The 14,938-nt window shown below is 37.4% G+C and overlaps 1 protein-coding gene across 1 annotated transcript; it reads left to right on the forward strand.

The window, feature by feature from the left end:
* The first annotated feature begins 4,671 nt into the window (after positions 1-4,671).
* LOC115705193 (G-type lectin S-receptor-like serine/threonine-protein kinase At1g34300) lies at positions 4,672-7,907 on the forward strand. Its single transcript, XM_030632453.2, has one exon. It carries the CDS (start codon positions 5,043-5,045, stop codon positions 7,563-7,565), a length of 2,523 nt encoding a protein of 840 aa, XP_030488313.2. The 5' UTR covers positions 4,672-5,042; the 3' UTR covers positions 7,566-7,907.
* Positions 7,908-14,938: the final 7,031 nt, after the last annotated feature.

A 14,938-nucleotide genomic window follows, 5' to 3' on the forward strand; every position in this document is an offset into this window, starting at 1 on the left:
GAAAATAAGATTAGTAAATAATTTTAATTTTTTATGACATAAATACGAAATTCTCATAAAATTTGACAAATATAAAAAAAATATAGGCAATCACATATTTTTATATTTTTTCTTTATAGATATATAGATTAGAATAAATAAAAATGACAAAAAAAAATTATTTATTTATAGTGTATTTGTATAAATAAAAAAGTCATGTAAAAATAATATGACATTCTCACAAAATTTAAAATTTAAAAAAAAAAAATTATACTTTTTCTATAAATATATATATAAATAATAAAATATATAATTATACACTATAGATTAGATGATTTTTATTTAAAAAAAAAAAAATCTAACTAATTAATTAAATAAGATTAATTTAATCAATTATCCAAGAAGGAAAAAATAAATTTTGGGACAAATAAAAATAACAAAAGATAGAATTTATTTTATAGTGTATATGTAATGTTCCACTTTACTTTATAAACAATGTGGGATTATTAACAAAAGTATGATTAGTCACTTATCATGTTTTTTAGCACATTAATATGAAACTCTCACAAAATTAGAAAAAAAAAAAAAAAATTCTAGAGAGCCACCTATACACTTGTGTGCTTTCCTTTATATAAATATATAGATTTTTAGATAAATAAAAAAGCAAATTACAGAATTTATTTATTTTAGATTGGTTTGAGTCATTGTAAATAATTAAAAGTTGAGCTTTTAAAAGATGTTGTATAGTTTGTAAATGACTAAATTGTATTGTTTTGAAATAATACAACTTTAACTGATTTATTAAAAAAAAAAAAAAAAGATTAACTATACTTTCTAAATAATGTGAGATTTTTAGAAAATAAGATTAGTAAATAATTTTAATTTTTTATGACATAAATACGAAATTCTCATAAAATTTGACAAATATAAAAAAAATATAGGCAGTCACATATTTTTATATTTTTTCTTTATAGATATATAGATTAGAATAAATAAAAATGACAAAAAAAAATTATTTATTTATAGTGTATTTGTATAAATAAAAAAGTCATGTAAAAATAATATGACATTCTCACAAAATTTAAAAATTTAAAAAAAAAAAATTATACTTTTTCTATAAATATATATATAAATAATAAAATATATAATTATACACTATAGATCAGATGATTTTTTTTTTCAAAAAAAAAATCTAACTAATTAATTAAATAAGATTAATTTAATCAATTATCCAAGAAGAAAAAAATAAATTTTGGGACAAATAAAAATAACAAAAGATAGAATTTATTTTATAGTGTATATGTAATGTTCCACTTTACTTTATAAACAATGTGGGATTATTAACAAAAGTATGATTAGTGACTTATCATGTTTTTTAGCACATTAATATGAAACTCTCACAAAATTAGAAAAATAAAAAAAAAATTCTAGAGAGCCACCTATACACTTGTGTGCTTTCCTTTATATAGATATATAGATTGTGTTATAAATTGGTGTCACAATATTACTTAAACTTACAATTGGTATATGTAATATTGCTTCTAATTAAGAGTTATGCATAAATAAGTATAATTACTTTAAGTTTAATGTTTATATTGTTGGTTTCAAAAGAAAAATGTTTACATTGTTCAATAGTATGTGTCATTGGTGTCATTTGTGTCAATGTGCATACACTAATTCTATAAGAGTGCATTGATGTATCTATTTAAAAATGCGAAGGTAGGCTCAAGCTAAGATTCTACTCATGAGCATAATGGTATAAGCATGTCTGACTGTGAGACTAACTGGTCGAACAGAGACAAAAGTCAACCATAGTGATCCAGGAATCCTGTGTGGAAGGGCTCTCGCTCAACAAATTAAAGGTGCTGGGGATAATAGGCTGATGACTCTCAATATCGTTAATTAATCTCATTATGAAGCATAAACTACAATAAAACTTTCTAACAAATGGAAAAGTTTTTGATTGAAAAACAGAAGAATTCGTTCTTACTTTCAATTTATAAAGGAATTCGAGAGCTATATGACACCTTTAGGTGATGTTAGTCACCACTTAGTATTTTTCGTATAATAAAGTGGTTAATATTTTAGGGTGCTTCTACAATACATCCCTAAAAGAGGTCTATAAATGCATCCTCTATTTATTTCGATATTTGAGAAAATTCTTTATTCATTTACATAACATGACGAAATTAGCTTTCAAAGAGTTTGTTGCATGTGAGATTCTTTTTATTTTATACACGTGTAAAATAGACTGTTTGAACATATTTTTAGCGTGTTTAATTTTTTTTAAAATTCTTAATATTTAACAAGATATCTTAAATAATTACAATATACATGACCATAAAAAAATTAGACTGAATGTTTTTTTTTTCGATGTTGAAACAGATAAGAAATGCATCAATGAAACTTTTTTAAAATCATCTCCAAGTATGTTTTCTAAACACACTTCTTAGATAAAATAAAGAATGAGACTTAAAAAATGAGCTCCAATCATAAAAAATAAATAAAAAATAATAACTCTATAATAGAGAATGTATAGACTAGGGGTGTTTGCGGTGCGGGTTGTAGCATTTTTTCAAACCAAACTGCATATACGATTTTTGTAATTTCTCAAACCGCAACTGCATCGCGAGATCTTAAAAATTAAACTAATAAAGATTTAACCATACAAATAAAAAAATTTATTAAAATTTTAACATTATAACATGTATAATAATCATCAAATCATTATATTGAATTGTCTCTAAAAATAAAGTATACACATATATTATTTATATTTGTTTTTAAATGAAAAAAAATAAAAATAATATTAAAAAATTGGTAACTTTGTAATATATAGATGCTATTTGAATTGTAATTATTAAATTAAAAACTGCAAATTGTACTGCACCGCACCGCTCGGTTTGGCAAAAAATGCAAATCACAACTGCATTGCAAAAAATTTCAAAATGTATTTCTTATACGACATAGTACGGTGTGGGCAATTTGTGCAGTGTCGACAGTTTGATGAACACCCTAACATAAAAAAAGCTCTCTAAATATAAGTAACTCTTTGTTTATTTTTTTGCTAAACATTTTTAATAGTATTTTAATCAAAATTATTATTACTTTTTCATTATTTTAATTTATATTTAATAAATTCAAACAATAAAATATTATTAAAATAATCAAATATTATAATTAAAATAACAACAATAAAATAACTCTTTATTTTTCTTTTATTTTTGCTAAAAAAAAAAAGAAAAATAAAGAGTTTTACAATATATTATTTTTTTGGGTTATTTGCGGCAAAACCTCCTAAAGTGGATAGGTTTTTGCAACTAACCCCCTAATCTAAAATTTTGGTGGTAAAACTACCTAAACCACTAGTCCGTTAGCAATTAGCCCTTTCCATCCATTTTTGGCTGTTAAGTGCCAGGTTGGAATGTCCACGTGTACACAGTGTACACGTGGCACAATTTTATTGGTCCACCTAAAAAATTAATTAAAAAAATAAAAAAAATATATTTAAAATTTAAAAAAAAATTATAAATAAAAAATTAAATAATTTTTTTTTCTTTCTTTTTTTTTTCTTCCTTTCTTTCTTTTTCTTTTTCTTTCTTTTTTTTTCTGGTTTTTCTTTTTCTTTTGTCTGAAACAAACCCTCTCTCTTTACATCACTCTCTCTCGATCTCCTCTCTCTCGATCTCCTCTCTGTTTTTTTTCTGTTTTTTTCGTTTGAAACAAACACAAACCCTCTCTCTCTCTACATCACTCTCTCTCGATCTCCTCTCTCTTTCTCGTTTTCAATCTAGGGCTTTCAAAACCCCCTTGGGCGGCCACCACAGTTCTCCACCCTCACAAGCCTCGCCTGACACCAAGGAGGAGATCGACAGATCTCCGATCTCACGAGCCCCATTGCAGAACCCCACACCTCACGAGCCTCGTGTTCAGTAAGCCCTCTCTCTCGCCCTTGCGAATTTCTTTCTCCGTTAGTTGCGATTTTATTTCTCTTTAATCTGAGGTCTCTTTGATGTGTTTAGATCTGGATGTGGGGTTTTGTTTGGATCTGAAAAAGAGGTTTCGGTGATGGTTTTGGTGTGTAGATGTGGTTTTGGTGGTGTGGGCAGTTCAGTTGTGGTGGGCAGCGGTGGTCTGGGTGGAGGAAGGGTAGTCTGGGCAGAGTAAGGGTGGTTGTGGTGTGGGCGGTGGTCTGGACAGAGTGATAGAGCGAGAGTGATGGCTGAGATTGAGAGAGGTGGGGATCGAGTGCTGAGAGAGAGGGGGATCGAGAAAGACTGTTTGCAAGAAAGAAAAGAAAAAAAGAAAGAAAAAAAGAAAGAAAGGAAAAAAAAAAAAGAAAGAAAGAAAAAATTATTTAATTTTTTATTTATAATTTTTTTTTAATTTTAAAATAATTTTTTTTATTTTTTTATTTTTTTTAAAATAAATTTTTACGTGGACTAATAAAATTGTGCCACGTGTACACTGTGTACACGTGGACATTCCAACCTGGTACTTAATAGCCAAAAATAGATGGAAAGGGCTAACGGCTAACGGACTAGTGGTTTAGGTAGTTTTACCACCAAAATTTTAGATTAGGAGGTTAGTTGCAAAAACCTGTCCACTTTAAGAGGTTTTGCCGCAAATAACCCTATTTTTTTTTTAGTACTTTTACAATATATTACTAATGTAAGAAATGGTCATATTATGTAGAAGAAACGGTCAACATTCAAATATTTGATAAAGGTCAAATGGTGCTCCAATGGCGATAGAAGAAGAAAAGTACACACCTTCAACAAAGAAAACCAAAAGAAAAATTGTTGCAATATCTCATTCTTCTCACTATTACTGGTTATCATCTGATGCCGTGACCTACTCGCCACACATGCTTTGAATTCTTCTGTAATTATACATATATATATATAAGTATTCATTCACCATTTTTGTAGTGAAACTCTTCTTCTTCTTCTCCCGCAATCTGCGGAGTTACAGACCACCATAGATGTAGCTTCAACAAAACCTCTAAAGACAACTCCTTTACTCACTTTCACAACCAAACAAACCAAACCCAGATCTCAAAAATGGCGGATTCTCAACCCCACTTCCTAATTTCAGTTCTTCTTCTTCTTCTTCTTCTTCTCTTTACCGTTACAGCCGCCATAAACCCTGGCTCATCTCTCTACGCAAGCAACCCAAATAAAACTTGGGCTTCCCCAAACAGCACATACTCTCTCGGCTTTCTTCCCGCCGATCCACCCACTTCGCCGCCGACTTACATCGCCGCCGTGGCCTACGCCGGTGGCGTTTCCATCTGGTCAGCTGGTGGAATATCCAACACCGCCGTAAACTCCGGTGGCGCGCTTCACTTCGAGTCGAATGGAAATCTCAGACTAGTCAACGGCTCCGGTGCCGCTGTTTGGAGCTCCGACACCGGTGGGCGTGGTGTGTCTTCGCTCGATGTTGGGGACGATGGAAACTTGGTTTTGAAAAATGGGTCTTCTTCCACCGTTTGGTCCTCGTTCGATCATCCAACGGATTCAATGGTTCCTTCTCAGAACTTCAGTCAAGATAAGGTTTTGCGATCTGGGCTTTACTCATTTGGGGTTACTAAGATTGGAAACCTTACTCTTAGGTGGAATAATAGCATAGTTTATTGGACTCAAGGGTTGAATTCTTCGATTAGTACTAATTTGAGTTCACCTAGTTTGGGTTTACAACCCATTGGGATTCTTTCCATTTCTGATAGAAATTTAGCTACTGCTGCCATTGTTGCTTACAGTAGTGATTATGCTGAAGGTAGTGATATTTTGAGGTTTTTGAAATTAGATAATGATGGGAATTTAAGGATTTATAGCTCTGCTAGGGGTAGTGGTACGAAAACTGAGAGATGGGCTGCTGTTATTGATCAGTGTCAAGTTTTTGGTTACTGTGGTGATATGGGAATTTGTAGTTATAATCAGTCTTTTCCTGTTTGTAGTTGCCCTTCTCAGAATTTTGAATTAGTTGATGCTAAAGATAGTAGAAAAGGGTGTAAGAGAAAAGTTGAGATTGCTGATTGTCCCGGTAATGCTACTATGTTGGATTTGGATCATACTAGGTTCTTGACTTATCCTCCTGAGTATGAATCCCAGGTTTTCTTTGTTGGGATATCAGCTTGTAGATTGAATTGTCTTGTGAGTGGTTCTTGTGATGCTTCAACTTCATTGTCTGATGGTACAGGGCTTTGTTTGTATAAAACACCTGGTTTTCTTAGTGGATATTCAAGCCCATCTATGTCTAGTAGCTCTTATATCAAAGTTTGTGGTCCGGTGAGTCCGAACCCTTTGCTTTCTTCACAGAATGGTGGTAAGAATGAGGTGTGGAAGATTCGTCCTTGGATTGTTGCTGTTGTGGTTTTGGCTACTCTTTTCGGTTTGATGGCATTAGAGGGTGGTTTGTGGTTTTGGTTCTGTCGAAATAGGCGTAATTTCGGTGGATTGTCTGCTCATTACGCCCTTCTTGAGTATGCTTCTGGTGCACCGGTTCAGTTCTCGTATAAGGAGTTGCAGCGTGCTACGAAGGGATTCAAGGAGAAGCTTGGAGCTGGTGGATTTGGGGCGGTTTATCGAGCTGTTCTTTCGAATAAAACAGTGGCTGCTGTTAAACAACTTGAGGGGATCGAGCAAGGTGAGAAACAGTTCAGGATGGAGGTTGCTACTATAAGCAGCACACACCATTTGAATTTGGTGAGGCTGATCGGGTTTTGCTCTGAAGGCCGTCACAGACTGTTAGTTTACGAGTTCATGAAAAATGGATCGCTTGATTCATTCCTTTTCAATACAGACGAAAACAATTCGGGAAGATTGTTGAACTGGGAATATCGTTTCAACATTGCTCTCGGTACTGCAAGAGGAATCACTTACCTCCATGAAGAGTGTAGAGACTGCATTGTGCATTGTGATATCAAACCAGAGAACATTCTCTTAAATGAAAACTATTGTGCTAAAGTTTCAGACTTTGGCCTTGCAAAGCTTGTTAACCCGAAGGATCATCGGTATAGAACTCTCAAGAGTGTAAGAGGTACTAGAGGTTATCTGGCACCAGAATGGCTTGCAAATCTCCCAGTAACCTCAAAATCTGATGTTTATTCATATGGAATGGTTCTATTGGAAATTGTTAGTGGTAAAAGAAACTTTGAAGTGTCTGCTGAAACAAACCACAAGAAATTCTCTGTTTGGGCTTATGAGGAGTTTCTTAATGGCAACATTAGGAATATTGTTGACAAAAGGCTTGTTGTTGATGAAGATATCGATATGGATCAAGTTATGAGGGCGGTTCAGGTGAGCTTCTGGTGCATACAAGAGCAACCGTCTCATAGACCTATGATGGGAAAAGTGGTTCAAATGCTCGAAGGTATCATGGAAATTGAGAGACCCCCAGCACCAAAAGCAGCCCCGGAAGTGTCTATTTCGGGAAATGCAAGCAGCAATGCCAGTGCTCTATCAACTACTGCAACATCAGCAGCTCCAGCACAGTCTTCATTTTCGTCGTTCCAAACTGCAGGGCCATCGCCTTTAGCTTCTGAAAAGGCATCGTCGATTCTCTTACATTCAGATCAAAAGTGAGGCGCTCACCCTTTTGTGTTTTTGGCTAGACTACAAGCAGATGCAGCCTCTTCGAGTCTCAACTGGTACTCTCGAGTACTACATTGCAATTGTTATAGTTTTCTGATCGAATGGGTTAACCTTGTTTAACAAAAGAAATGAAATTTTGTTAAAAGAATTTGCTTGTAGGTAGCTTAGTATATAAGATTGTTCATTGCATTAAAGTGTAGAGACATAGTTTAAAATGCATATATATACATATAAGTTTGTTATACGAGAGTGAGATATATAAAGGGGAAGATTATATCATAGCTTTCTGTCTCCTAAGCACAATCAATTGAATAAAAGTTAAAAGTTCCATAACTATGGTTATTTTATAGTTAGTACCTTCAAATTGCGGCAAAATTTTTAAAATTTTTATTTTAGTTGCAGTTAACCCTTAAATTCTATTTTTTTAGTGGCAAAACTCTAAAAATTAGAAACCCTAATTCTTTCTTCTCACTTAACCGCACTGTCCCACTCACTCACTCATGATGTTGTTGAAAGAGCTTAGAAGAATGAGAGGGTTTCCATTAACCAATTCTAACAAAACGACTTATAGCTTCTTTCATTGATTCAAACGGAGTCGAAGTATTGATCTCCCCCTCCTCAAACCTTTATTGGTCGCAGAGTTGTTCTTTCTATCTAACTTCATTCTCAACGGTTCTCCGACCAGCCCTAGGCTAGATCGACCTTGGAATCAAACCCCATGACCTAAAAAAATCCCAACTTGGATCCCCTCTCTCTCTCTCTCTCTCTCTCTCTCTCTCTCTCTCTCTCTCTCTCTCTCTCTCTCTCTCTCTCTCTCTCTCTACGTTAGGTCGACCCAACATCGAAGAGTTGTATTCATCCATCTACGACCAAAATGAAAGCCATGAATGGCTTCCCCATCACCCGAAACCCAACATTTTATGAAATTGGTCCAAAATATTTCTCATCGTGTGAGGTTTCTAGGTTGATTTCGGGATTTTTTTTTTTTAGGGGGGGGGGGGGTTCTTTTTCTTGTAGGGGATGGAATTTATAAGAACTGAAATGATAAAATGTTGGTAGCTTCGACGGGGATGGATCATTTCTGCCTCACAACTACCTGGGAGAAAGTTGAGACCCGGGTGTTAAGTCAATAGCTTCGACGACTTGGGTTGAACTTCACGACGAAGGGTCTGGACGAGAAGGAAGAAGCTCAGGTGGTAAGGTCTGGGGCGTGGTGGAAGGAAGATGGTGGTGATGGTTGGGAAGGAAGGGAATGGTGGTGGGTGGTGGGTGGCGGCTAGGTTTAGGGCAATGAGAGAGAGCACAAAAAGAAGGGATATAATTTTTTGGAAATTAGGGTTTTTTTTATTTTTATTCTTTTTTTTATGATTTATTTTTCGTTTTAGATTTTAGTTATTATTAAATATTTATTTAAGTGTGCCAATAAAATTGTGTTATGTGTATAATATGTCTACGTGAATAATACTCTGTGTATATATGGACATGCCCACATGATACTGAACAACAAAAATTAGATTGAAATGACTAAATGTTAACAAAATACGAATTTTAAGAATTTTGCTACTAATTAATGAGTTTTAGAAATTAGTTGTAACTAAAATAAAAGTTTTGAGATTTTATCGCAATTCACTATTGGTACTATTACACTCAAATTATTTGTTTTAAAAAACAAAAAGGAAAAAATAATTTTTTTTTTTTTTAAAGGGTCTTTATTTAAGTCCAATATAAGTCTCTCATAAGTTAAAATAGGGTTAAAAACTTAAAATGTAGATAGTGAAATATTATTTTTAAAATATTTACTTTTATTTTTTATTTATTGAAGAAGTATGCAAGTTAATTTCAAATCAATAAGTGTTGTTACTGATATTTCGCAACACCAAAAAGTACAATTTAACTGGTAAAAGAGAGAATTATTTGAGAGATGACAAATGCGAGTATTCAACCTAGAATGGCGAGTACTCGAATAGGAATGCGAGAGTAAAACAACAAAGCTGGAAAAATAAATGAGACGGTGAATTATAGTGGTTCAGTCAGATTTTGTTCTGCTTAGTCCACTGTAGCAAGGGATTCGTAGGTGCATTTTCACGGTGGATCACCCCTTTATATACAAAGCAGGTGCCCAATCGGTTACATGAGGATCACATTTATTGTTAATCCATTATTTACACATTGAATTGCAATGACTAAACTCAAACAACGTTAACATTAATAAATGTATGACAGTTACTGAATTCATCAACGTATGCGTCTTTCGCATCTGCGAGTTGACCGTTCATGTTCCGTCTGTTGAGCTCGTAGGATCGCACGTACGTTTGGGACGTCTGCGTCCTTAAGTAATCGCCCGTTATAGACGTCGCATGTTAAAACTGGTAATATCTGGACATGCGAACTTATATTGGTCTGTTAGGGCTGTTGGGTCGCTGGGACCAAAATTGTCTCATAGGGCATCGGTCTCCATACTCGTCGCGGAGGTATAGAGGAAGACACTCGCACATGTTCTGACACATGCGAGTTGGGTCTACCCTGCATGATGAGGATTATGGTTATGCGGTGTGAATTAAATCGCACCCGCAATATCTCGCTGGTTTTATCCTGGGCGAGGTCTAAACTTCGAGAAGGCTCTCACGGACATTTCAGCTTTTATTGGGAATTTGAATACACGTGTCCTTTTAACGAGGAGTCTGGTCTCGAGTTTCTAGGTGAGAGAAATCTCACTATAACACATGCCCCTAGTTTCGCGACGTGACTAGAGCGGTCACTGAGGGAAACTATTGCTCGAGAGACAGGTGAAAGGTTGTCACGAGGAGGTGACCTTTTGGTTGTCCCATCGAGGGTTTCGAAAAATGACAGCTGTAATGATTAATTTTCATTATCTCTAGGATGCCACGTCACAAAACCCTTCGGTTTTCGTGTAGGCGTGGCCATAATTGGCCGTTAGATTGGGCGACCTTAGGCATTCTGACTGCCACGTGTCACGATCCCAATAAATAAGGGATATGGGTATTTAAACGCTTTGATACGAATCAAATTTCCCATTTTTCCCTCTTTTCTCTTAACTTCCCTCCAGTGCATACACTTCAGACAAAATCCACTCCCAGATTTTCTGCCACTTTCCACAACATTTTCATTCTCAGAAGTGATCGAGAATAACCGCAGGAATCAAAACTAAAGGTTAGCTTCTAAATCACTGCATTTTCGCTTTCTGTTTTTGGAGATAATGTGCTTTGTTTTCTGGGTTTGGATGTTTTTGAAAACTTTTAGGAGTGTATGCTAGTGGGTATTTGTGTGTTTTGGGTCAAGGAAACTGGGTAATATTCATAGTGTAGGACCTGTAAACTGACATAACCGTATACAATTTATAGGCACTGATCCATGTCTCGAATGCTCGCGGACATTCGGATGAACAATTTGAATGTTCGCGGGTATTCGTTTGAACAACTCGAATAATCGCATATTTCCAAGACTTATTTCCGCTTAACTGTTGACTAGACCTTTTAGGATCTTTACATGTCGCGGGCTGAGTGGTGAGAGTATTAATTGCCATTCCAAATGGTGGGTGTGTCACAGTATTCTAATGGCTATATATGCGAATATATGTCCCTTGAGATACTGAGATACACCCAGCCATTTGTTGACGTGCGTTAATACTCGAATGATCGTACTCTTTGGTTGGTAGGTTGTCTCGAAACGGTGGGTGTCTCCCAGTAACTTCAGGGTTATGCTCGAAAATGCATACCTCTTGAGTCAGTGGGATACGCCCAGCCGTTTCTGGAGGTATACCGCACAACCGAGGATGCGTGAATTACTCGCCCAAAGATAGTTACATTTCTTCTCGCATGCTGATAGGAGGGTCAGTGTTCGCATGGAGCCTGACTTTCTTGTCGAATGCGACTTTTATACTCTACTGCGGGTGAGATCACTTACCTTTATTTTTTCACACATCCATCACGCTGAAAAGATCTTCTATCTTTCAGATGAGCGATCTATCGGATGCCGGCCAGACTCGGCTCAGGAGGTCGCGCTTTTGACGGGGAGTCGTCACAAGAGAGAGACAGTTTTCTTCCTACGGACATCTCCGAAATGGAGGCTGCGGAGATAGAGTTAGGTCCGATGTCTTCCGTAGACATCGAGAGGATGGTACAGGAGCTCGCTGAACCTGGGACAATCGATATCCGAGATAGCGAATCCACAGTGTCAGCGCGCGACTACCTCATCCATACGAGACACGCTCCCGACATCGAGGTCGAGGAGGTGGAGGAGGAATGGACTACTCCGGTCCGCGAATCAGATGGGGAAGAAGAGGAAGCGGAAGGGAGTGGGACGGACTCGGTCGACGACTCCCAATTGAACGAACCTTTCTCATGCGAAGACCTAGTCTCGAGAGTCGTCAAATCTGACTTCACCACCTTCGTGAGGTTGAATTTGTTGCGACTTGCGTTTCAAAGTCCCAAACCCTCTCAGAGAGCGCACCTTCCGTTCACCAACCCTGCGATCATCCCTACAGAAGACGTGGTCATCTCAATACCCATTCTTCGATGTGGTGTATCGGTCCCGTTTCATCCTTTCGTCGCAGCCATTCTCAGACGTTATGACGTATCGCCTTTTCAGCTAACACCCAACAGTTATCGCACTGTGCTAGCATTCTATGCGATGTACATGGAGTACGCCCATAGGGCTCCGTCAGTAGAGGAGTTTAGTTACTTTTATGACATAAAGAGCGTGGGTCTTCATAATGGCTTCTTTTGCTTTAGTAAATGGGCGACTTCTGAAATAAATGGTGTTGAGGGGATGGTCTCGAACATGGGCGACTGGAAGTCGAAATGGTTTTATGTTTTTAAGGTTCCTGGGATCAGGACCGACTTTAATCGCAGACCCAGTATGTCGCATATTTGTTGACTTAGATAAAATCTGTTACTTCGTTTTTCCGAGATCTTTTGCTAACTCGTTTTTTGTTGTCATCGCAGATAGACCAGCTCGACCAACGCTTGACGCGAATAAGAAGGGGGGTAAAATTTGAAATTCTTGGGAGTCTTCCGGTACAAGATCGCGACTGGCGATTACTGTGTACGACTGCCAAATTGCGAGAACACAAACTGATCCCTGAGAACGCGAGTCTTCAGCGGGAGCCAGTATATAAAGAACCATCTGAGAAACAGCAGGAGCGGATAGATAAACGTCTTTCTAAGCAAACTCCTCGACAAACTTCAGGTAACTCGTCCTTTTGCTATAAATTGACGGGTAGGATTGTGATTTTTACTTATCTGTTCTTTGTGTTTGTAGACATGACTTTCTTGAAGTCTGCCCCTGTCCTGAAGATCAAGCAAAAGGGTGGAACACCGGCGACTTCGCCGGTCGTTGCCCAGAAGAGGAAGAGCGATGTGATGACTTCGCTTGCTGCAGATTCCTCCAAGAAGTTGGCTAAAACTACTCAAGACAAGGGGAAGAAAGTCGTCATCGACTCTCCTGTTCGTGCTCGCGACTTTCTGGCCATGCAGGAAAAATTACTGGCTGAGATTCCTTACGAGGATCTTGCTTCTCGATCTACTGAACTGGCCGTGCAATCCATGGCTTTGTTCATGAAAGCCGCGGCTACTCCTTCGAAGGAAACTGATTCGCTGAAGAGGCAGAACGTCCATTTTCAAGAGAACATAAAGAAGCTGAAGCAGGAGGTGGCGAGGATGGAGGAGCTTAACAAGGCCAAGGAGAAGGAGCTCGAGGAAGTCAACAGGGCAAAAGAACAGGTGGAGCTCGAGCTCAAGAAGTCGCAGGACACGATCGCTGAGATGGCTCGCGACTTGGAGGCTGAGAAAGAGACAGGGAAGAAACAGTACGATCAGGCTGTGTCTGACTACATTTACACTACTCTTTCCAAGGTCCCTGACTTCGACTTCTCGCTGCTTGGAGCTGAAGCTGCTGAAATGGCTGAAGCCTTTCGCGCGATGTCTCCTACCCAGACTCAAGGTAACCTTCCGGATGAAATCGAGGGAGTACAGGCTGAAGAGGTCGAGAATGAAGTCGTGAGCAAGATTGCAGACGAGGCTGCTCCTGATGCTTGATTATTTTCTATCTTACTTTTTTTTTTATCTGCGGTACACGGGTACTCGCATTTCTGTACTTAAAGAAATTTATCTTACTTTTTGGACAAATTTCTATCCTCGCAGGGATAGCTTACATTTTAATATTTACGCAGTACACGGGTACTTGCGATTTTATATATATTTAACTTTGATCACAGCTTGGTGTGAATGCAATTATATATATATGCGACTTTTAATTACAGCTTGGTGTAATAAAGTAGGAAAAACTCGGTAAATTAAATTACTCGAAAAAACTTAATAAGTGATTTTATTCAAGCAATCAGTAATACATGCGGGTACCATGCCCCTATACTTAGGAAGTATTTTGAACAAAAAATATATCTAAGTATAAGTACTCGAATTATCATAACTGAATAACGTGAATATTACTGATAATAAAATTTCAAGCTCTCGCTATTCCATGCTCGTGGAATCGCGGTTCCATCGAGTGTTGCGAGTCGATAAGTGGCATCACCAATTTGATCTGCGATTTTGTATGGTCCCTCCCAATTGTCTCCAAAGACTCCGTGGGCTGGGACTTTAGTATTTGGCATTACTTTTCTAAGGACCAAGTCTCCTACTCGCAGAGGTTTTATCTTTACTTTCGAGTTAAAGTATCTTGCTGTTCGTTGTTGATAAGCCGCGTTTTGTAGTTGCGCTTTATCACGTTTTTCTTCTAAAAGATCAAGGCAAAACAACTGATTCTCGCTGTTCTGCGAGATATCGAAAGCATCTCTGCGCAAGGATCCTGCCCCAACTTCTACTGGTAACATGGCCTCGCACCCATAAGAAAGTGAGAAGGGTGTTTCGCCAGTTGTAGATCGAGGGGTTGTATTGTAAGACCATAGGACTTGCGGTAATTCATCTGGCCATGCCCCTTTGCGGTCTTCTAATTTTCCCTTTATGGTGTGCTTAATTATTTTGTTGATCGCTTCGCCCGCCCATTGCTCATGCGGGTAAGCGATCGCGAGAAAAGGCTTTTTTAATTCCTAAATCATCGCATAGTTGTCGCATCTCTTTACAGTCAAACTGTTTCCCATTATCTGAAATGAGCTTGTGCGGAATGCCAAAGCGACAGATGATGGAAGTGTAGACGAACTCGCGCAACTTCGTTGCTGTGATGGCCGCGAGTGCTTTCGCTTCAGCCCACTTTGTGAAATAGTCAACCGCGACTACAGCATATTTGACTCCGCCTTTTCCTTTGGGTAACTCGCCAATTAAATCAATTCCCCATATTGCAAAGGGCCCGGGACTCGTGATAAAATGGAGGTTACTCGGGGGCTGGTG

This window comes from Cannabis sativa, chromosome X (assembly GCF_029168945.1).
Source record: "Cannabis sativa cultivar Pink pepper isolate KNU-18-1 chromosome X, ASM2916894v1, whole genome shotgun sequence".
Taxonomy (NCBI): Eukaryota; Viridiplantae; Streptophyta; class Magnoliopsida; order Rosales; family Cannabaceae; genus Cannabis; species Cannabis sativa.